Here is a 25,418-nt window from a genome sequence, read left to right on the forward strand (position 1 = left end):
TGAATTTGTATGGATTTTATGTATACACAGGATCACTCTTTGTATTGCACAGATTCTTCAACAGGTGAATAACCCTCATTTTATTGGCGTCATAAGAGTAAAAATGTAATCTCATTGGGGAGGGTAAAAGCCAAGGACATGAAAGTGCTTGAGTATAGGTTTATTACTTGTGGGTCGTGTTATTACTTGAGGGCTGTGATGTTATCAGGAGATGATTTCTTCAGTCAGAAAACTGACCAAAAGAGATCAGCAATATTTCGTTTGTGAACACTTTTCTGCCTGGAAGTTATTACTCAAGCAAGAAGCTCCTTTCAAGAAATGCTGGGATTCCCAAGTTAAAGTTGAGACATTTATGTGCAACCGCTGTGTCCAAATACTGACGTAATCATGGGAATTCAAACAACTTGAGATCTGAAAAAGTGTTTAGTTGTGATTCCTAATATCTGAAGCATCCTTCCTTCCATCGTCTTACTAAAATTAATACTACCGCATTCATTTTTCCAACAAGTCGTGCCTGGCAGCGGTGCTCTTTTAACTGTGGGTCTCACCAGCTGTAACAGCATCTCCATATGGGAAAACTTGGGCTTCCAGTGGAGCTGCTGTTATGTGTGGAGGGACACCGCTTATCATCCCAAACCTCCATATCGACTACATCTTATATATCGGATTTCTTGTATTTTGTTAGTGTTCCATCAATAAAATAAATTGAAAAGACATTATCTCTGTGTTGTTGTTCATTTGTATGGTAAATTGGGCAGCTCAACTCAAATATGTACAAGTGGTATAGAAGATGTATGTTTAGTTGAAGTGTAATTTGGAATTCCCTCTCTATTCCTGTAGGTGGCCTTAGAATGTCCACCTGGCGTCAGTGACACGATTCTATTCTATATTTGCTGGTCAGGGAGAATTCAGTTTCAGCAATGTGTGCAATCCTATAATAAGGTAAAGTGGCTGTTGTCGTCCATCACCAACAGCGCTGGTCAAGATCTCCTTTTTAGGACTGAAGTAAACTAGTAGATTGAAAACCGCAGCTGGTGCACAAAGCCATGACATCAGCTGCTTGCCAGGTATAAAAGATACGGGCCTGACAGGGGTTGGGGGGCTTTTTTACATCCATGCCTTGGGCCACTCAACTTTTTGGAAAGACTTCACTCTGACATTGGTTGAATAAAATCTTTTCCCAATCAGCCGTGGTCCCTGAAGTGCTCATTCGTCGGGAAACAGCCACCGATCACCGAGTGTTTTTTGAAGACCAGCGAAGCAGCAAAAACCATATACAGTACCACATAGTCAACCACACTTCATGTTTTAAAATTCATCATGTTGAAATTATATGGACAAAATAAGTTGAATGAATAAAGACATATCTGAACGATGACACAGTACATTTAAATGACTCCAATCAATATTGGCGTTCCAGTTACGTCAACTTTTTACGTAAGGTTTTCAGTTAAATAAAAAGAAAACCTCAAATCAAAAAGGTATGTGGTTGGCATACAACACCAGTGATGCACACAAAACAAAATGCATTTGTCAGACTGTTACAAATTCAACATTTAAAGCTTCCAATAAGAAAGAGAAAATCATATTAAAAGATTGTGGTTGACAACCATTGTTGTTGATACCCCAAATATTAAATTTGTCAGAATATTCTATCGGGAGCAGCGCCCCCAACTATTCACAGGCAAAGTGCAAATACACTTTATAGATATTGGTAAAATAAATACATTAATAAAAACATTCACTGTGAATATGATTTAAGTGTAAGTATAAGTAATTGAAAGACGCCCGAAAGACAATATATATTTCAGGTTTGTTTTTAATTTTCCAATTAAAATATGTTATCATTGGAACAAGAAAATGAAATGGCCATTCTTCTTGCCGTACAATGTCAGGTGACGACAACGTCACAAAAAGCCTAAAATATTATCCTTATTTGCAGTAACGAACATCGAAAATCATACTAATACAATGCCACAATGTTAAATTAGATGTATGTTTTCTTAAAATTTTTAATTTGCATCACCAAAGAGTGACTCATATTTGGAGGAGCGTGTAGCGCTATATGGCTTGCTAGAACCGTGAGGGGTGGGAACAAAAACTTGCCTGACCTCGCCCAGCCTTTGCTTCATTCCGACGGGCCCCTAACCAACAAGACGCTGCGAGAAAGCTGCACCGTTACACCAGGTTTCCGTGGAAGGGGGATTCTGACACAGTTGTGTCAATAAAGTTCATACACCATGTTTAGGAAGACCTTAAAAAAGGACCCCGAGCTGTTTCAGAACGTGGCGGACGGGCTACGGCAGCTTTACCGGACCAAACTGTTCCCTCTGGAGGACACGTATCGATTCCACGACTTCCACTCTCCTGCCCTCGAAGATGCCGACTTCGACAACAAGCCCATGGTGCTGCTGGTGGGACAGTACTCCACCGGCAAAACCACTTTCATCCGCCACCTCATGGAGCAGGACTTCCCCGGCATGCGGATCGGGCCCGAACCGACCACGGACTCTTTTATCGCGGTGATGCACGGGGATCAGGACGGGGTGATCCCGGGTAACGCACTGGTCGTCGACCCGAAGAAGCCCTTCCGCAAACTCAACGCCTTTGGAAACGCCTTCCTTAACAGGTACAGACCTACTCACAAGTTTCGAAAATTAATCGAATAATAAAGAATACATGTCTTCGAAATACTCCATTAACCCCAAGTATTGGGGTGTAACATCTAAATGAAAACTACACGCGGTTTAAGCCAACACACACCCACACAGACACACACACTCAGGTACGCCCTTTTTCATTCTTTTTCAGTTTCACTCGACTACAGGCTGTTACACAATCTTATAAGCTGTGTCACGTTTGGGTGAATTTTCGACTTTCATCACTTCCCAAATATGAGACTGTTTTGTGGCAATAGATTAGTTCGGTGTTCATACCTCAGCTCCGGGCTTCCTGTTTTGAGTTTGCATGTTCTCTTCTGATACGAAGTAAAACGTGCATCTCAGGTTAGTTGACGACTAAATAGTTAATAGATGTAAATGTGAGTGGGACTTGTTATTAGTCTCCATGGTACCCTTCCTCTCACCAAAGTTAGTCGGGATAAGCTCATTGTATCGGGAATGAATGGAAGTTTCCGTGTGTGTGTATGTGTGTGTGTGTGTGTGCGTGCGTGCGCGTGCGCGTGTGCCAGCGAAAATAGTTGAGTCCATTTTCCTTCCACTTTCAGCCGAATGTCAACTGTCATTCCGTCCACTCTAACGACATACTATGTGGACACCTGCAACAGGCACTGACACATTCTTCATTTGGTCCCTTGACTGAAGACAGACTTGTAGGCTTCTGGTTCTTAACCAGTACCATAGATTCTTATCACATGCAGCAAGGGAAGCCACCTCCCTTGTTGTTCCACTGTGAAGAGGTCTTGTGCAATGACGTTGTCTCAGCAGGTTAAAGTTTCACGCATGTCATTAGCTGACATTGTAACACGTTTTGAGCAAGACTGACTCAGCTTGTGTGTTCCAAAAGATCGTTGTTGGTGAGTCAAATCACATTCATCTAAACACTCGGACATTTTAGTTATACTGATTCAAAAACTTTTCAAACTGAGCTGAATCTCTAGTGCCTGGGTTTCATTGGACTAATCCGTTGGTTCACTTCTCTTATCCCATGTAAATCCATTTCAATTCCAAGCGGCGACTCTCAGTTCCAAATATGCATCTGCGCTCCGCGCCAACGCTCCTCTCTCCTCATCCTCAACTTCAGCAGCCATCCATGCAGCCTCACCAATGCAGACTGTCCAAAAGCGCCGACATCTCCACCGAACAAAACAGGGCTGTGAAAAAGGCTGCCCATTACAGGCGCGAAAAACACAGGCACCCCGGGGGCTGTCCAGCACCGACAGTCAAATGGGGGATTATCTTCAGAAGGGGGGGGGGGGGGTTTCACTACAAGAGAAATGGACAGCACCAGAAGTGGTGTGTCTGCACCAAGCATGTTTACACATTCTAACATATTGCTCCACCCTGTGTTATGTGGATTTGTTGTGTCGTCATATGTGTAAAAGCAGTTTGTTTAGATGACTACTTCCCATAGACAATGGATAGATGCCGCTCCATCCCACCCCCCACGTCCCACTGTGGGATCAAACTTTGCTGGAACAATCAAACCAAACACACTCAGACAAATTGGTGTGTAATGAACAGGCTTTATATTTGGGGGGGATTAAAAAAAAATGTTCGTACAATCAATGCCAAAATGTAGAGTATATATTCCGACATCATTTGTTGTATTTTTTTCCCCTTTATATTTTAGAGAATAGAGTTACAATCCAAATTTAGCCTCTTTTATACAGGGATAAGCATAGGCCGATATTAGACTGACTATATAACCACAAGCAAAAAAATAGGCTATCACGGTATTTAAACTACTGCTCGAAAATGTCCTTTAAAGAAACAAAAAAAGGACTGCGTTTTCCCCTCCATTGAACACAATTTTATTTTTGTATAAGTATAGAATATTTGCAACATTAAACATTTATTAAGTTAAAGGAAAGACAAAAATATTAACCACCTTCTGTTTTAATTCTTAGTAAGTCACAGTGTCTCATCCATTGTGAGATAGTTTAGAAGAAACTTGTTGGCTGCTGGAGTTGACCTTGGGGCAATCTAGTACTCACTGGCACCAAGTTCATTTTATTATAGTTGTCATATTTTTTTAGGACACACACTGCACATGAATTAATCAACATAGCAAATGGTAACCGCGTATGCTCTTGTCTTCCTCCCTCCTCACACCAGTATGCAACTGCTCGCCTCTCCACTCTCTGATCACCCGAGGAGGAGAAAAACAATAAATAAAGCCACAATTCTCTTCACGGAGGCAGCTTGTTGAGTGAGATCTTGAAGCAGCCAATCATATTGCAGTGGGACTTTGACTGCTTTTCGAGTCCCCTCAAGAAAAAAAAGAAATGCTCATTACCGGTGACAGACCGGTTCTGTGGTAGTTAAGTACCGGTATATATTTTTTAAAGCCATGGTAACCCATCAAACCGGAAATCAGCCCATGACTACACAAGAGTCATGCAAAATTGCTCCATCTGGAATTTTTTTCACTAACAGCAGATGTTACACAGAACACAGCCAATATCGAGCAATCCCAAATATCGTGAAATTATCCGTGTCCTATTTTTCAGCACAGTACAATGGACGGCAAACTTTTTTTTTTGTCAAGTACAAATTGGTGTCATTTAAAGACAATCATAAAGTGACAAATGCTTTGATGTCAGTGTGTGTTTTGAATGGGACACATTAATTCAATTCTCATTAACGCCCAGCTATTTGTGCATTGTTAGACAAAACATTTTGGAGTGTGAAATGGAGCTTCACTTCCACGCCACCATCCTTGTTCCTCACCATCAGTCCTGTGATTCCACTGAGGAAATTTTTAAGATTAGCGGCGATATGAATAGTCAGAGCTAGCGAAGCGAACTGCTGTTCTCATCCACAGCCTTATTTTTGTACTCTATAGTATAGTCGACTTGTCGACTAATTATTTCAACCCGTACCTTAAACACAGGCTTTGGCTGCCCTACCTCTACAGGTATTACAGTTCTGAATCTCTCTCCTAGATTTCCCGGTCCATGCAACCCATTTTTTTTTTTTTTTTTTTTAATGATTACTTTAGTAGCGTAATATCAGCAGAGCTAATACTGTACTCCATCGTTGTTGATGTATCAGGACAGGCAAGAGCAATCCAATGACACAGTTTCCACTTTCCATTGCAGCAATTTCCTGCAATTTAGCAAATTGTTTGCCCTTTCTTCCACACTCTGCCAAACATCATCAGTCAAGCTTAGAAAAACAAAACAACACATCTTAGATAAGACCTTTAAAAGAGCGGCGGTGCTGGACTTCACTGTAGTGTCGACAATTCCTCCGACCGAGTGTATTAAAGATGTGAAAGGAAACCAGATAAGATTGTGTAAACAAAGCCCATTGTCCATCTCTGCATCATTTGTCTCCCTTTTGGACGCCGTCCTGTTGTGTCACCAAACTGTCATTGAATGGAATTATCATGGTGTAAGGTAATACAGAATTGGCTGTGGATATAGAGGGAGGGTTGTTTTGGGCTCATGCTATGTGAAGATAATTAAGGTTTAAGGAGTTTTTTTTTCCTTATTGAATGTTAATATAGGTTATGAAACGGGATTGGGTGTTAATTTAAGGGTTTAGCTGCTTAAAAGTAGTCATTTATGCTGCAGATTACTCTTTAACTAGCAAGCTCACCTTTGGTAGAAGCAGTTATTCATAAAGAAAAGAATCACAAGTTGGTCATATGATCGTCACGTCTTCGAATTCCAAAGGTAACAGCGGGTGTCTCTTTTTTTTCTGTCTTTGGAACCCTTTGTAGCCTGTCGAGTCATTTCGTCAAACGTTGCTAATTGTTTCCACTACGTTCACATAGAAGCATCAATTTCTTGCCCTCCGCGGACAGTGAAGGGCCCCAAACTGTGAGCGCCTCTCGTAAAAGCTGAGTCAGCACAGTGTAAGTTCCGCACTTGTGCCGCTTCGCCCTGTCCTTCTCTTGGCCTTTAATTCCAGGACACTGACTCTGCGCTTTTCCTGAATCTGACGCACACACAGCCTCAAACAAGGCCGGACAATAAAGAGACACATCCGCACCAGAGTCTCCTGTAGATATATAAGCAAATGTAGCGTTACTTGCTCACCTGCTGACAGTTGGATTTGAAAGCAAGTAATTCCAGAAAAGTGACACACATCTCTGTCCTGTACCTCAAGCCGGTTCGCCCCTTTGGCAACAGGAAGTGGGGTTTACAAAGTATGGTAGAAGGTCAAAGGTCAAGAAGCTAAGACTTGAACCTAACCTTCAGTCACAGGACGTAGATGTTACCCATTGGTGTTATTTTAGCAAAGATGTGCGGCTGCATGTTTTTGTACCCACTTGATACATAATTGAGACGGAGCTCACATAGTTGTCGGGACCCTGTGCCTTTCAGCTTGTTGAATTCCAGTTCATCCCTTGTTTTTTTTTTTCTTCAGACAGCCTCTGAGTGGAAACTATTGGGATTGACAGCGAAAAGGAAAGCCCTGAGCCAAAATTCCAAAGTATGCCGGCAGCTATGACAGATGGGCGGAAAAATCCTGCATATTTCTTATCAAGAACAAACAGTATACTGTATTATAATGTCCGGGCATATGTTACATGCTCAGTTTTCATTCCTCCTTGGGTTTTCCTATTTTCATTGTGTGCTACGAGAACTCTTGTTAGGCTTTGTAGTGTGGTTGTGTGTGCGCATGCCTTTGTGTGGTTTCAGGATGAAAGTAAAAGCAAGGCTTCCCCAGTCCCATGAGCTCTTGTTTTGTGCGTTGCTTCAGTTTGACTGAACCCAACAAGGGCTTTTCTAAGCTCCAGGCTGTCTTGACAATTGCGTTCTGTGTCCTGACTGCAACAGCATCAGCTTAGGGAAAACAAAAACACACATTTTGTCCTGTATGTCTGTGGATATAATGACTTGCTTTCTGATTTGGGCTGCACAACTAATCAAGTTCTAAACGATATCACAATGTAATCTTTTTGGGGTAAAAAAGATCTGCTTTGTTTCGGTTGGTCTGTAGGCTTTATTGGTTACATGTAGATTGGATTTATTGATATATTTCTCTATGTAGTGTCAGGATCTGTTCAGTGCGGAAGAAATGCGGTACACATGTTTCCGGATCAATGTTTGATGAAACTTGAAAAGTTGAAGTGAAGAAGCCACAGATTTGTTTGGATTGTCTGTTTATGTCCCATTGGCTTATGTTTACACGATCGCACCTGTTTGGTAGAATTTTGTGAAATTGTTGTAGTGAGCGTGTTAAGGTTTGCAAGAGTTGAGTCATTGAACAACTCTTACTGTAGTTGAGATAAGATGACATTCATATTGATTCATGGTTTATTTGCCCTCAAAACCATTCAGCCCTATTTCTGACAAACTCACCAATACTGTATCAGGAAACGGACCACCGACCCGAAAAAAGTTGTGCGCCACTCTGAATGTTTCAGCCGTTAATTCATTGTGTTTTTTCAATGTTTTTTCCCTAAACACGAGACATCTGTGACCGCATCTGTCTACAGCCCATCTGCAACACAATTGAATGTGGAACAACATTTATTTCGCATGGGTGTACTTGTCATGTATGGGACTTGGATTGGCGAGCGGTGGTCAAACAAAAACAAGTTTGTCACTCATAAAATAGACAACGGGTATAAATTCTCTTCATGCTAAAGTGGTATCCCAACTGCATCGATGGTATTCTGTCTGTTTGACATTTGAAACAGTCTTTACAGGTGTTCCTCACATGTTTGAGTTTGAAAATGAGTTATTTTAAGCTCCATTATTGTCTATTTACTTTTCAACGTATGCTCACACTGATCTCCCCCACCCCCACCCCCACCCCCACACCTTTTCCATCCTGCCTCATGCTCTTTCTCCATTTTCTCCTTATTTTTATTCTCTCCGTCTTTGTACTGTACTTGATGCTCCCCCTTTTTCACAACCACAGGTTCATGTGTGCCCAGTTGCCCAACCCAGTCCTGGAGAGCATCAGCATCATCGACACTCCCGGAATCCTGTCGGGAGAGAAGCAGAGGATCAGTCGAGGTCTAGCCAACTCACACCACGCCCTACACGCCACATATACAACGCGCAGCAATGCATGTGTGCATGAATAACCAAACGGCATGTTCAAAAATACATACACAGTACAAGCCTAATTGGGATGAAATTGGGGCATTGAGGTAAACGGAAATAAAAACAGAAGATGATGTTTTACAAATCCTGTTCAACCTACATCTATTCGAATACACTACAAAGACAAGATAGTTACTGTTCAGACTGATAAACTTTATTGATTTTTGCTAATGATCATTAACTTAGAATTGTATGGCTGCACTACGTTCCAAAAAAGCTGTGGCAGGGTCGAGTTTACAACTGCCTTACATCAACTTTTTTTTTTAATCCCATTCAGAAAATGTTTGGGAACTGCGTACACTAATTGTTGAAGCTTAGTCGGTGGAATTCTTTCCCATTCTTGCTTCATATACAGCTTTAGCTGGTCAACAGTCCAACTCTCTGTTGTTGTATTTTACGCTTCACAATGCGACGCACGTTTTCAATGGCAGACAGGTCTGGACTGCAGGCAAGTCAGCGCACTACCCATTCTTTTGCAACGGAGCCATGGTGTTGCAACACGTGTTTGTGGTTTGACATTGCCTTGCTGAAATAAGCAGGGGCATACATGAACAAGCCATTTCTTGGATGACAGCATATATTTCTCCCAAAACCTTTAGCATTAATGGTGCAAGCAATCCATGTCATTGCCACTAATGCGGCCCCATACTATCACAGATGCTGGCTTTTGAACATTGCGTCCATAACAGTCTGGACGGTTCTTTTCCTCTTTGGCCCGCAGGACCCAACTTCCGGAATTTCCAAAAAACAATTTTAAATGTGCGCTCTTCAGACCACAGAACACTTGTCCACTTTGCAACAGACCATCTCAGATGAGCTCGGGCCCAGAAAAGCCGGCAGCGTTTTCTGGGTGTTGTTGATAAATGGCTTTTCCTAAGTTGCTGAATTGCATTGACTGATATTGGCTTTGTGAAATCTTCCTGATATCCTTTACACATTGATAGCGGTTTTTGATGCAGTGCCGCGTGAGAGGTCATAGGCATTCAATGTTGGTTTTTGGCCTTGCCGCCTACATGCTGTGATTTCTCCGGAATCTCTGAACCTGTTGATGATATTATAGACCATAGACTATAACATCCCTGAGTTCCTTGCAGTTGTACGTTGAGGAACGTTATCCTTCAACTGGTTGAATGTTTTCTCTCATATTTCTTCACAAAGAAGTGAACCTCCCCCCATCTTTGCTTGTGTTTGATGAGCACCACTCAACTTTTTTGCCACCTGTCGCAATTTTTTGGGAAAGTGTTGCAGCCATAAAATTCCAAGTTTGTGATTATTTGCATAAAAACAATAAAGTTGATCAGTTTTAACATTACATATCTTGTTTTTGTTGTGTACGCAATTAAAAATATGTTGAACGTGATTTGCAAATCTTTGTATTCTCTTTTTATTCATGTTTAACACAACATCCCAACTTCATTGTAATAGTACGGTGTGATAATACAACAACAACAAAAAGTGCTGGCTATCAAGCCAGTTGATTCATGTTTGTCAAGTTGTGAAACGGTTCTCGTCACTCTTCATGAGGCTCGCGCAGCCCAAAATTGAACAAAAGGGGCCAAGTAAATGTGCAGCTCCTGAGGTTCATTTCCTCTCACTCCACCTTGTAGTTGTCTCGACCGCCCCCTCTTCCGTCCCGCTTTGCTTTCTGTTCACTCTCTTGACATCATCAAGTCATTTCACAGAAGGCTGTGCATATTTTTTGAAGTTGAACAAATTAGCCCCACACCTCAAATTAACTTAATTTGTTCTCCTCAGGGAAACAATATCACAAATAACTGGAACCACCTTTGTCGTTTAATATGACTCACACCACCAAATGCCTTTGTGGCCCTCTCTCTCAAACACCTTACCTCAATTACAGGCCAGTTACTGTCTGCAGTTAAGTAAAATTGATGCTCTCGACCGCTACATGCAGAAGTTTTAGTCACTATTCACATGGTGCACTCTCACTTCAAAAGTACGACATGCACAGTTTTCATGTGACTCAAAGTGACTCTCAAAAACGTCTTCCTTTTTCTGCACGTGACAAGAGGAAGTGCATGCATAGTGATAGGGGGCTTTTGTCATAGGAGAAAAGGAAATTGAGTAAAATGGAGAATTCTGAGTTTCCACAAGGCCGGCACCACCGCGTGCATTGCTCAGCGTGCTGCAATGAAATCTGTTTTTTATTGAATCCAGTGTTCCCAGGAGACACAGCCCAGTAAAAAAAAATCTGCAGCTGGACAGAATCGAGGAGTTCAGCAAAGAGACATTTAAAGGGGGCATACAAACAAACTGAACCCCCCCTCCAAAAAAAAAAATCTTTTGACCTACAGGAGTGGTTCAAGTTTTGTGCTGATTATTAATGTGACCTTGATTCGACCAAGAGACACCTTTTATTTCTACACCCTGCACCTGTTGAGTGTACTGTACACTAGTACAGTGTCCTGTTTGTGTATAAACACTGATACAATACTGTAGTCTACTGTATCATATACAAACAAGTGCGTATAGACTTTAAACATTCTATGGAGATATAGGAAACTTACACACCACCAATATGCCGTCACATTGCCATCGACTATTATAAGGTCATTTTGTTGCCTTTTAATGGAGAATGAGCACATTATTGATGTGTAATGTGCAACATATTTTGAATATATATATTTTACATGGAGTTCTATCAAAGTGTCAGTCGCTGGGTGGAATGTTTCCTGGATCCTAAAGGCTTCAAACAGAACAGTTTTGGTCCAACGAGGCATCTTGTGATTAACTCGGTGAAAGAATTAAAAACACGTTCAAGCATAAAAATCAACGTATGACACCTTTTTGGGCATAGTAAAAAAAAAAAAAGAGGTTCAATGTTATTTGCTGAATCATAAAGTTATAAAATCAATTAGCGAAATCACTGTTTTGATTTGCGCAGCAGAAAATGTCAAATTGATATCTTAGCTTTTAGAGTTTCGTAATAATTTCAAGACAGACGTCGACAGCTGAAGTGTGCCCAAAGGTCACAGTGTTTCTATGAGCTCATTATAAAACTCAAAGTTGTGTTTATTTTATTTCTAAGAGTGGGATTCTATTCAATATTGCGTTTGTGGAAGAGTTAAGCAGTGTCATCCACCCGTTTCAAGGCATCCAAGGAGGCTGACATTTTACGCCTCACTGCCACTTGCTGTCAACTGAAATTAATGTCAAAGGGCACTTGTGACGTTCGCAGTGTGAGCCCGAATGGACTTTGATGACAATTTCACCCGAATTGACTTTGATGACAATTTCAATCGACAGCAGGGGGTAGGGTTGCCTCATCAAAGTCTCCCATGCCAACATGGCCGCCACATAGACAAAAGGCATGTGGGCCTGCTCTAGTCTGCTTGCGGCAAAAACTGGAGCGAATAAACGTTGACGGCGAAGGGGCCTGCACGACTCGACGCTATTTTCTGTCCGTTAAGAGTCTGTCGGCTGCAGGTCCATTGAATCGACTTTCCATTATTTTTCTGTCTGTCCAACTTTGGATACTCCCAAAAGTTCTCAACAAACTTTTCCTGGGACATTCACAGTCATGACCTGTCTTTTTGCAACCCCAAGTTGATTTTCACTGATCGAGCTTGTTGGTTAGTTCCACCTTGTCAAGGCGCTGCCATGAGTTTGGTGAAAGGAATCACCTAAGTACCGGTATTTGAAAAGTTTGCTCCTGCACGCCAATGTTTGTCTTGGTTGTGAGAATGCCCACTCTCTTGCCCTATTTGGCGTGCCGGCATGTGTCACGGTTGCATCCCTGCGTGTTGTCGAAGTACGTTGCAGGAGCAGCAGTTGTCTAAGTAGGCAATAAGTGAGGCTCATGCCTTGTGCAGCTGTCTCTCAGTGCTGCTTTTCCTAACACGTGTTGGAAAAAAATAGAAAGCAGAGAGAATGAGAAAAATGTCCTCCGCTGTCTCCCCAAAGTGCCCTCCTCTCTTCTCACACATGCTAGGAACACACAGGAAAATGGGAGCTTACTTTCACTTGCCCTCACTCAGTGGCGCTGGCTCTTTTTGCACTTTAGTCTCCTGTTATCTCATTCTTCCCCTCCCTCCGCCTGTCCTGTGCTCACACTCTCTTTCGCCTTTATGTGCACGTGCTCTGCAGACAAAGGGTGGGAAGGAATGCGTGTGCAGCAGATATGTGGTGCTGATTGCAGATTGTGCTCCAACGAGATGAGCTGCTAGACATGCTTCGAATCAAATCCACTGTGTTATCCCTCCCACTCTGTGCTCATGGAGAAAGTTCAGGATTCAGTGGACCCTCTCAAGTCGGACTTTATCCATCCTAGAATGCTGGTTGAACTCAAGAAGAACAAATGTTAAGTAGTAGAACTGCAGTTTTCCTCACAAGGGTCACAGGGCTTGCCGAGCCTATCCCAGCTGTCTTCGGGCAATAGGCGGGAGACACCCTGAACCTGTTGCCAGCTAATCGCAGGGTACACACAGCACACACAGACAAACAACCATTCACGCTCACATTCACCTCTCGGGACAATTTAAAGCGGTCCATTAAGCTGCCATGCATGTTTTGGAATGTGGGAGGAAACTCACAGAAAACCCAGGCAGGCTCAGGGAGAATGTGCAAATTCCACACAGGAAGGGCCGAGCCGGAATCGAACCCTGCACCTCTGCACTGTGAGGGCTCACCATTCGACCACCGTGCCGCCTATCACCGTACAATAAAAGTACAATAAAGTAGAGCTGCTCATCATAATGAGACGAGACGCCTGACAGAAACATAGCACAAATGGGAACTGGAAAGAGTTTGAGGGGCCACAATCTCCCCACAAATCTTTTTGTCAAATCACATTTTGTGGGTTAAAACTGAAATTGTCTTTGCTAGGAAAACGTTGACCAAAACCCGCTCCAAATATGGTTTACAATTAATAAGAAAACCTTTATTAGTCTCGCAATGGAGAAATTCCCGATTCACAGCAGCAAAGTAGGAAGGAAGAAGTAGAATACAATACAATCCATGCTGATTTATATAGCGCTTTCACAACAGCGGCAGCTGTAACAAAGCGCTTTAAAAAACAGTTAACATAAAGTAAAATACAACACATAACATAAAACGCGGACAGTCGTGCAGTCCTAACCACTTTTCCGTCACACGCTTTGTTGTTTGAAGCGGTTTGATTCTCTCCTCTTTCATCTCAAAGTGTCCTTTAACCAGTGGATCAGAGACGTCATGCTCAAAATGTGCACACGTCGGCTACAAGCTAAGTTTCAAAGTCAACAAGAAGCTGTAGCATCCATTGACGAAAAAAGAGATTGGTTCACTTCTCCTGTCCCATGGAAATCCATTTCAATTCCAAGCGGCGACTCACGGTTCCAAATACGCATCGGCGCTCTTCGCCAACGCTCCTCTCTCCTCATCCTCAACTTCAGCGGCCATCCATCCAGCCGCACCAACGCCAACTGTCCAACAGCGCTGACATAGCCACTGAACAAATCGGGGTTGGGAAAAATGCTGCCCATTACTGGCGCAAAAAACACAAGCCCCCCAGGTCTGTCCAGCACCGACAGTCAATGGCGCCGACATGCCTCCCAATCAAAATCTGTGCTGGCACAGGCGTGAAGTCAAAATAACAAAAATAACACAACACAACACATAGGACACAGACAGTAGTGCAATCTTCACCAATTTTCTGCATACACTTTGTTGTCTGAAGCAGTTCTACATAAAAGAGGAGAGGATCAAAGTGTCCTTTCACCAGTGGATCAGAGACTTCGTGCTGAAAATGTGCACACGTCTGCTCCAAGCTAAGTTTTGAAAGCAAACACGAAGCTGTAGCGTCCATTGACGAAAAGAGATTAGTTCACTTCTCCTGTCCCGCGTAATCCGCTTCAAACTCCAAGACGCGACTCCCAGTTTCAAATCCGGCGCTTTCTTCACATCGTCGGCTCCTCAAGACTTACATCCATCCAGCCGCAGACAGTTCAACAGCACCGATCTCTCCGCTGAACAAAGCGGGGCTGTGAAAAATGCTGCCCATTACAGGCGCAAGAAACAAGCGCCCCGGGACTGTCCAGCAACGACAGTCAATTGGCGCCGACATTCCTCCCAGGCAAAAACAGTGCTGGTATGCCCATGCTGCCGAGAAGGCGCAACCACCTAGCACAGAGTCTCCTCCTTGATGAATGTCGTGGCCAAAAAATGCTGAAAAAAGTCCACATCAGGTCCACACGACGTAACAACAAACACATAGTGACAAAACAAACACAAGAGCAACAAAAAAAAGCAAGGCTCATGAGAGCAGTTGCCGCCAGCTGCCTACTCAGGCGCCATCTTGACTTCAAAGTCAATATATAATAGATATACAGTATATAATATGTACAATACTAAATACTGCATGCAATTCATGTTATGGGCAGATGTGGGTGGCCTGAGATATTCTTGAAATTGTCCTTGGGAAGAAAGTATGAACTCTCATTTTGAGGTAATGAAACTTCTGGAAGGACTAATAAGTGTCAAAATGCTTGAGCAAAGAGCCAGTCTTCCTCTATTAGTTCCTCCAGAGAAGTGGATGTGAGAAAACATACCGGCAATGATGTACTAGCCTTGTGTGTGAATTTTTAAGGAATTGTCTCTCGTGCACACACACACACACACACACTTGGCAGGGCATGCAAGTAAACGTGTGCGTGCAAGTGAATTCCTCAGCGCCACGTGTTGCTATTTCCTACAGGGTACGACTTTGCCGCCGTGTTGGAGTGGTTTGCGGAGCGTGTGGACCGCATCATCCTCCTGTTCGATGCTCACAAGCTCGACATCTCCGATGAGTTCTCCGAGGTGATCCGTGCGCTCAAGAACCACGAGGACAAAATGCGCGTGGTCCTGAACAAGGCCGACCAGATCAGCACGCAGCAGCTCATGAGGGTTTACGGGGCACTCATGTGGTCCCTGGGAAAAATAATCAACACGCCAGAGGTATACGCGACGCTAGTTTCTCACAGAGCGTCATTTGTGGTTGTATATAGGGCCTGGCCAATTTTCTAACATTTGGCCTTTTCAAACGTTTCCTGGTTGTGTGAATATTTATTTATATTGAAATTTGCTGTATCTGTTGAGAATGGTGGCCCAACCTAAAAGCTTAAATATGAAGTCAGTTGGAGCAGGCGTCCTGGAGCTTCTGCCCCTGAATATTTAAATTTTTGGCAAAAAGGCGGCCTTCCTATGAAACTTTGTACCGCAGTAATGACTGAGTTGATCTTCACAAAACAGGTATTGTTGAAGAGAATTCAACGAGCACTGCAAATCTGCCATCTTCGACATTTAGAAGATGCGCCCATATTTTTCTCGCTTTACCTTTTGTCTTCTGATTTGGCTTTAAAATTTGACCTTGTGGATCATGTGACCTGAACATTTCGCATGAAATGTAATCTCTCACACAGCTATCAAACCTATCAATTTTTCAGAGATGCATTTTTTTTGTTGCAGTAATAAGGAATCAAAGTATTCATCCTTCAAATATTCATTGAACGGTCAATGAAAGTCTGAGGGTGTGGATACTTTGACTACTTATTATTATGCAGATTAGGAAGCCTTTCCAACAATATCTATCTTGTGAAGATTGAATCAGGAGTTCCTGAAATATAGGGGTTCAAAGATCCCCTGTGCTTGCTGTCAAGGTCATTGGAATGTCCATCGTTTTCTGGAAAAGAGTCATTGGAATTTTATTTTCATGGCGGACAGTAATTGAATCATGGGTGATTTTTTTTTTAATGGCAAATGTACCACAGCATTTAGTGTCACATGACATGATGGGATTTTATGTGATTTTATTTATCGATTTATTTTTCTGCCCTACCTGCTTAGTTAATGTTTGAACTTGGGCGAAAGTCATAAACGGATCCCAGAGGAAGCCAAGGCTCATGTGGGCAATTATTCACTGACTTTGCTGCCTGCAAGAATGTATGTTGAAGGACTTGAAGCTCCTCGCCGTACTTTCTCTGTTTTCACACTACCTCATGTGGCCGCTTACATTTCTCAAATGCACTTTTGGTATCTCTTTATTCTTTCCACCCACATCGCTGTGTCATCAGCGTCATTGATGCGGGCGCGGGTCAGCTCATGCGTCAATGTGTTGTCCCTCCCTCCAGGTGGTGCGCGTGTACATCGGCTCATTTTGGGCCCAGCCCTTGCTGGTGCCGGACAACAGGAAGTTGTTTGAGGCTGAGGAACAGGACCTCTTCACGGACATCCAGTCCTTGCCCCGCAACGCTGCTTTACGAAAACTCAACGACCTCATCAAACGAGCGCGCCTCGCAAAGGTTAATGCTTCCAAAATCATTTCATGCCGATGCGCTGTCAGATGAAAACTACCATGTATGCTACCCGGTCGCTTGCCCAGAGTCAGCGCAGATGGTGTCCATCTCACTGGCAACGGTAATAAAGACCAGTGGTGTAGAAAATAGCTGGGTAAAAGTAAATCGGGGAAAAAAAGAAATGCACACGCACACGCACACTTTTGGTTTGTCAGTGACGCGGTTTCTACGCTCACTTCACACAATGTTCATGTACGCTTGGACAATCCAAAGAGATGAAATCAATCCATGCTGCATCACACCAGCCATGTTGACAGGTTAGAGCCATATATTCCAATTCAAATTAAACCAAATGCCCCAACTGAGCGAAAATGCCCCATCAAAACACCTCAATTGGAAGAAATAGGCCAAATCCAACCGGAATTTCATTCATATTCCTAGCAGTGGTGAATTTGTCTTGCCTAAAAATGGCGTCTTGCAATCAGAGGTGGTCTGTGATGGAAGAGCTTGTTTTTGAAGTTCCTGTAGCTTGTGTACCACAACTACTGTACTATATAAATAGACAGCTTCCATCTCGTTAAATCCTCTGAAGTTTACATCTGCAATTGTCAAGCCACTGTAAAACGTCTGTCCTGATTAACTCATTCAGTACCAGCCAATTCTGGTCCAAGTCTGAAAAGACGTTTAAAAACGTCTTTGGGAGTGAATGAGTTAAATGTCGTGGCACATGTAAACGCCAGCTCACATCATATGTAAAGAGTTCAACCGGAATGAAAAAAAGAAGCCTAGTGACATGGAAACCCGGCTATTTATTTGTTGGGACTGATTCTGGCACCAACGACGTCAGGTGGCGGGGTTATCATGACGATCGCAGCTCTTGAGGAATGACTCCCCAGACACACGGGAAGTTTTGCACAAACTGTTGAGCGGTGAACTCCGGCACCATTGTGTCCCACCAGAAGAGCCATCACGGATGTGCCCAGATAGCTTACGATGTCCGACTCGCAGCCAGCCTCGTGATCATCTCCAAAGCCTTTGCTGATTGCATGTCCCTCACTGTTATATACTCCATCCTAAGTCAAATCAATGCTATGCTAAGTTGCTTAACAGATGCTTACAGTGCATTATTATTACTACTACTACTAGCGCAGGCGCTCTTGGGTCAACGTCGACGTAAGCAGTGACGTTTGGACGCTTTACGACGATATAATGATGTCACTCCTACTTAGCTCTTTGCCGATGGAAAACCAACCACCTTCTTTGTAAGAACTTGTTAAGTACCAACTAAACAGAACTGGCAAGGGCGCCGAACGAGCACCAAGTTTTTGGGGGTGGAAAAGGGGTTGTGAGTAATGTAATCAAGAAAATGAGAAACTGACCAAGTAGTTTCGGAGGCAGAAATGAATCTGTACACACTTACCTGCGAGACTGACACGCATCCCTCGGCACCATCCCAGCTCTCCCCTTTTGACAAAATAGGCTCACTGACTGACTGACCGACTCATCTAACCTCACCATTTTCACTCATTGTTTACAAAACATCCACAGTTTGAATCTTGAGGCCACATAATACTGCAGGGCACCTGCGGCGTGTGAAGGAGGTGGCGTTTTACGGCACTTCTCAGACACTTCAACTGTCATGTCAAGTCAAGTCAACAGTATTTATAGAGCACTTTCAAACAGCCATCGCTGCATACAAAGTGCTGTACATGGAGCGATTTAACATACACAATAAACAGTAAGACGAAATGGTAATAAAGGCGGTAGAAAGCACCAAACAGTAAAATCAAGAACAAATCTAAGTCATGCTGAGTCGAACGCCAAAGAATACAAGTGAGTTTTGAGGAGGGCTTTAAAGATGGGCAGCGAGGAGGCTTGCCGAATGTTCAGTGGGAGGTCATTCCAGAGAGGGACCAGCAACAGAAAAGGCTCCATCCCCTCTGAGCCTCAGTTTAGTCCTTGGTACTTCTAACAAAGACTGGTCCACAGACCTGAGGCGCCGGGCAGGTGTGTAGGGGCGGATGAGCTCAGAGAAGTAAAGTGGCGCGAGATTATTTAGAGATTTGAAAAGAAAGAGGATGATCTTGAAAATAACTCTAAAAGGAATGGGGAGCCAATGAAGGGATGCCAGAGTAGGAGTTATATGCTCCCTCTTACGAGTACCAGTCAAGAGGCGAGCAGCGGCATTCTGTACCAGCTGAAGGCGCTTGATGGAGGACTGGCTGACTCCAAAGTACAGGGCGTTGCAGTAATCGAGCCGGGATGTGACAAAGGCATGAATTACTGTCTCAAAGTGTTCATGTGAGAGGAAAGGTTTTATTTTGGCCAGCTGTCTAAGGTGAAAGAAGCTGGATTTAACAACGGCACCAATTTGCCGATCGAGTTTGAAATCACTGTCCAGTTTAAGGCCCAAGTTTGAGACCGTTGATTTCAGATAAGGAGACAGGGGGCCCAAGTCTACAGGATGGAATGTACAAGGGCCACTGGGACCAAACAATATCACCTCTGTCTTCTTTTCGTTCCTGTCCGAGAGAGATTCACATTTTAAATTGGATAAGAGTGCCTAAAACTCGACGGCATGGACACACACCAACAGTATCTATTTCTTTGTGGAAAACATTTGAAATTGACCATATTTGCACATTACAGCGACAATATGTCACCTTGTGAAGCTTATTTACTAAACGCCTGTTTAAGCTGCTCAGTGCTTTCGACAGCAACGAATGTTGCCTTCACATCAGAATTCCTCGGGGTGCGTTCAAGGTCGCAAATATTTGCTAAACCGTCGCCAGCTACTTTTCTTGTCGAGAAACCCCCTCGCAACAAGAAAACCCACTAAAATTGTCGGTGAACGTTTGGCCAGCGCTTACGAAGCGTGACCTGAACGTGCGTGTTATAACTCCTCCCCAACAGTCGGAAATGTTCACCGCTATGTGGGAAAGGGGCTGTAAGTGTGTGACCTCTCAACCATCTTTCAGGTGCACGCGTACATTATCTGCTCGTTGAAGAAGGAAATGCCAAGTGTGTTTGGAAAGGACTCGAAGAAGAAAGAGCTGATTGCGAACTTGGGCGAGATCTACTTGAAGGTGGAGAAGGAGCACCAGATCTCACCCGGAGACTTCCCCAACCTTGCTAAGATGCAGGTAAGGTCAGGCTCAGCACGATCCCATCCCTATTTTAGCATGAGACATTTTAACATCAAACGACATTTTTAAAATGCGAGCGACCTCACAAGATCACGACAAAAATCGGGACGCGTGCTTACAGATTTTATAGTGTGTGGTGTACTTGAGAGGAGCACGGTACACCACAGAATACTTGTTGGAGCTCCTTTGCGAGGCCGAAAATAAGAGCGCACATGATAAGATGCTGGGCTTTTGTCAGTTTGTGAAAAAATCTTCCAAAGAGGCTTCAAGCCATTTCTTGCCACTCCCAGCTGAAATCGCCGGTCAAACGAAACATCCAACAAAGAGAATTACACGTTGTGCATTCCAAACAACTAACATGTGAGTTGGTAAACATTAGGGATGTGAATCTCAGCACTGAGGACGATTCGATACACATCACGATGCACTACCAGCGATGCGATACTTAAACGATACATGGAATTTTCTGGCGACACAATGCGATACGTTTCACCGTCTTCACGATGTGATACGACGCGATACACGTTTAGTTCAAATCAATGCTATCCGATACGATGCAGTGCAATTTGTTGTGATATTGTGCAATTAAACATGATGCAAATACGCAAAGAAAAGTTTTTAAAAAGATGGAATTCAGTATGGTATTGCAAAAAGTATACCACTTCATTCCTTATAAACAGTAGGGTTTTGTGCAAAGAAAATGTAAACAATTTGGCACCTGAGACTCACAGCTGGTGCTGTAGTGTAAACACAAACAGACTACTCACTGAGTGTCTTATATGAAATATCCATCTCCATAGGACAGAAAAAAATACAATTGAAAAAATGTGGCAGTCACAGCCTCAAAGCTGCTGTGTGTATTGTAGCGTACACAGACCACTCTCACTGAGTGTCAAAATGAAATGTCCAAAAGAGTCATCCATATATAGTTTTCCTTGCGCGGTCACAGAGCTGCAAGGGGACCCCCAAAATAAGAGGCGATTTTTTTTTTCTGATCCTGACCTGGTTTGCCAAGAGTTTCTCCGGTGTCCAACGAGGAACTGGACGGGGAGGGTTGGGGAGGGGGCGGGAAACTTGTCGGTGATGTGGTGCCATCGTTTTAAGCGGTCTGCATATTTGTGGCGCTGCCGTTGTATGGCTTCGTAGTGCGACATTCTTTGCAAATTACGGAGCTTTTATCAATCTTTCCGTCTTTCTTTTCGAAGCCGTAGTATTTCCAAACATAAAATCTGAATGTTGCGGAAGCATTAAATACAGTAGTTTCCTCTCTGCTGCGTGCGCTAACTTCCATAATGTTTCGCTCGATGTGTACTGAACTGGACTGTATGTGACGCCCGGCTACCGTCCGTATTCAACACAAAACGCAAAACAATGATGGTGCATTCATTGCGCCTAGGAAAGGGCAGATAGGTGACGTTTAACATGAATAAAACGGCGCTTGAATCAGATTTTACCGATACCCACCAATGCATCGCGATGAATCTCGATTTCACCCGTCAATCGCGTCGTACCCAGTGAATGAGCCGATGCACTCCCATCGCGCACGTGCGCATTGATGTATCGATTAATATCGATTATTTTCCACACCCTTAGTAAACATGCAGGGAAGCGGCCCTCGAGGACCGGGGTCCTGAGTTTAAGTCTCTGAGCTGCACGTCAGAGGAACTTGGCAAAGGGGTGAAACGGGTGCCTCCTTCCTTGATGTAATTGAGGAAGTGCGACAAGTTAAACGCTGTGATTAAAGAGAAGGACAAGTAGATAGAAGAGGGGATGATGGACTTTGAACACTATAGCAGAACGGATGACTGGGCAAGCAAGAAGAGGGACAAATGCACTCGAGACGCCTGCACAAGAAACTGTAGTAAGACTAAATGAATCAGGAGAACACATTAAAGTTCGAGCCATTCGAGAGACATGACAGATCTTGATCACGCAAGTGAAAAGATCGTGGTGAAGAACGCTGAAGGGGCTGGTGTGTGGTTAGGGGAGTCGTGTAGAGATGGCAAGTTTCTTTTCCCGCTGACATGATGAGATGAAATATTTCCAGTTGGAGGTACATTTATTTGAAACAGGTTAGACCGAGAATGTGCGAACACAGATTTCATATGTTTTGATTTTTAATCAAGGTCGAAAATAACATTGATTCTACCAAAACATTGACTTGAACTGTTTTGGAAAGGAAGGCTCTTTCGCTTATCCACTTCAACAGCAGGAGTCTTTTGGATTTAACCCAAAAGAAATCATTCATTCGGAGCATATACACATAGAGAAAGCCAATATAACAGTACTCACGGGCATATATTCTTTATCACATGAGAACAATGTACTTAGTCGTTATGAAATATTCCTTCTTGTGTGTCTGTCGGTGATATACTGCCACTAGGTGGCCAAGACACGCAGACCAGAAGGAGCAGCACAGTGGCCATTAAATTGAAGCTAACATGTAGCCTCTGCACATTCCATTTAATTGTGCCATTAGTGTATGTTTATAAAGTAAGCACCCGTGAAGTCATAAATTCACAGATGTATTTGTTTGTGTGTGTGTTTTTAATACTTTCAAAAATATTTCAGAATGAAAATCCAGCTGTTGGTGAACCGAACCCTTAATTCATAGATATTACTATATTCAATATTATTATTATTGTGGTTGTAACCTGATGTGCGAGAGGGAAAAAAAAATGAATCAATGGCGATGCCATTCAAATGAATGGGGAAAGATGATTTGAGATTACGGTCCAAATAAAGTTTTTATCTTCTGAAGGTACCGCCGTACAGTCAAACCACGTTTCACGAATTGAATCCCTTCTGAGACGCTCTTCACGAAGGTTCACTAAGTAAAGTATTTTCTCGATTGAGAGAAGTAGAACAAATCAAAGTCTTTACATACGTACATTATTAAAAGAGCCAACAATGTTTGTCCTGCGCGGGACATTGCGCGCAATTTGTTGATGAACCGGGGTTTGACTGTATGCGCAGCAGGCTTCGTTTTCACCTCTTTCGCGACGTTCCCTGCAGGATGTGGACCAGATTTATTTTTCCTGGTTTGTCAGGAAATCCTGGCCGCGCTCTGCCCCTGGAAGACCAATCTATTTCTATCTCCCAATTCCTGTTTTCTGTCCCCAGGAGCTCCTCAACGCTCAGGACTTTTCCAAGTTTGCCGCCATGAAGCCCAAGCTGCTGGAGGCGGTGGAGGACATGCTGGCCAACGACATCGCCCGCCTCATGGCCTTGGTGCGCCAGGAGGAGGCGGCGCTGCCCAGCAACTCTGTCAAGGGCGGCGCCTTCGAGGGAACCATGAGCGGCCCCTTCGGCCACGGCTACGGCGAGGGGGCCGGCGAGGGCATTGACGACCTGGAATGGGTGGTGAACCGCGACAAGCCCTCGTACGACGAGATCTTCTACACGCTGTCGCCCATCAACGGCAAAGTGTCCGGCGCCGCCGCCAAGAAGGAGATGCTCAAGTCCAAACTGCCCAACACGGTGCTGGGAAAGATCTGGAAGCTGGCCGACGTGGACCGAGATGGCCTCCTGGACAACGAAGAGTTCGCCCTGGCCAACCACCTGATCAAAGTCAAGCTGGAAGGCCACGAGCTGCCCGCCACGCTGCCACACCACCTGGTGCCCCCGTCCAAGCGCGTCTCTACGCTTCAGGAATAGAGCTTCACTTCCTGTTCGGGACTCTCCCCATGCCAGAGAGAGACTGAGGGCTTGTGGGAAGAAGGAGTTGATTTCTTGTGAATTAGGTGATGAAATGTTGAAAATGCAGCTCTGGAGAAAAATTAAGAGACCAAAGAAACACTGGTTATTCTCCTTTTTCATTTCCTCCAAATAAACGCTCTAAATCAGTGGTTCTCAAACTTTTTACACCAAGTACCACATCAACACATACGTGCTCTCTTCATATACAACCACAATGACAAACATTTACTGGAAATATATTGTAGTGGTGTGAAATTGTCCCCCCACCCCCACCCCAAAACAAACCAATCGAAAACAATAATTGCAAATGTACTTGAGAGTTAAATACGATTGAACTGTACCCAATAAATCGCCTGTCTGGATTAAAATGAAATGAAGTCTGTCCCAAAATGTACTTTGAAAGTTCAGTGATTCTTTCACATATTACGAGAGGGAGCCAGAAGTAGTACAAAAGAATCACGGCTCTAAATAACAATATTTGTATGTACGTTTTGGGATCTTATCAGTAATTTGCAGAATAAAACTCAAAATGTTCATTCCACTCAAACATACAGGATATCGTTATTATAAATGTCAAAAAGTGTTTTGCAGTCGCCACTTTCCCCAGAGCTGCACCGAATGACTAAATAGGGAAGGCGAGAGTGGAGTGATTTTCCACATGAGAGGACATTGCTACATCCCAAACCAATTCACTAGGTCGCGGGATGTTGCATGATGCGTCTAAACCTAAATTTACATCTGTGTGTAAAAGATGTCTTATAGTATATATAGGCCACATTATTTGTTGATCCAAAGAAATATAGGGGTTTTTTTGTGGTCAATTTAGAGAAAGAGGAAATAAATCATTTCACCTATATTTTTGGATTTCCTGGCTTTGACTCCAAATGCTTCCCTTTTTGTTATTTTGCCAGATAAATAAAAAGGAACGTTTATCATTCTGGCCCTGACTATGAAGGTTTTGTTCAACGTTTGCTTTACAGAGAGGTAACCATGGCACAAGAAGGCACAGTTAACTCATCGCCGTAGCGATTAAAAAAAAAGATGAACACTTTTGTTTTTAATAATTATTGTATATTTTACTATCTATATTTTTATATATATATTGCGCGTCGTCCCGCACACGGTCTGTCCTTCCGTCTGTCCCTTTTCAAAACGTACCTACTTCACCACGCCGCTGCGCGCCGCTCAGGCAGTGGCTAACTACGATCGCGCGGGCATCTTAGCGAAAAAATTTTGTCTACCCACAAGCATTGCAATGAAATTGTTAGTTATTTAGTAGAGCTAAACATCTCTTTATTTTCGCGATAAGCAATGAAGATGAACAAAAAGTTGAACCAAGCAACAACACTTTTGTGGGCCGAAGGCCCACCTTACCAGCCTTCCGCAGGAACTAGCTGATGAGCCGCCCGGAGGGCGGCGAACCAGCTAGTATTGTATAATAGTTATTGTAGGATTTGTTTTTTCAGCGATAGACTACGACATGTTCCAATTTTTGTACAGTCTTTGCTGACAAAAGAACGGAACAGGGCCATCTCTGTAGAGTACAGTACAGTT

General features: G+C 43.4%; 1 protein-coding gene across 1 annotated transcript; it reads left to right on the forward strand.

Annotated features, from left to right (window-relative positions):
* Positions 1-2,081: 2,081 nt before the first annotated feature.
* ehd1a (EH-domain containing 1a) lies at positions 2,082-24,804 on the forward strand. Its single transcript, XM_052074933.1, has 6 exons — positions 2,082-2,629; positions 8,562-8,659; positions 15,441-15,682; positions 16,855-17,025; positions 19,998-20,162; positions 23,289-24,804. The coding sequence occupies exons 1-6, from the start codon at positions 2,241-2,243 to the stop codon at positions 23,820-23,822; spliced, it is 1,599 nt and encodes a 532-aa protein (XP_051930893.1). The 5' UTR covers positions 2,082-2,240; the 3' UTR covers positions 23,823-24,804.
* Positions 24,805-25,418: the final 614 nt, after the last annotated feature.

This window comes from Hippocampus zosterae, chromosome 1 (genome assembly GCF_025434085.1).
Source record: "Hippocampus zosterae strain Florida chromosome 1, ASM2543408v3, whole genome shotgun sequence".
In the NCBI taxonomy this organism is placed as follows: domain Eukaryota; kingdom Metazoa; phylum Chordata; class Actinopteri; order Syngnathiformes; family Syngnathidae; genus Hippocampus; species Hippocampus zosterae.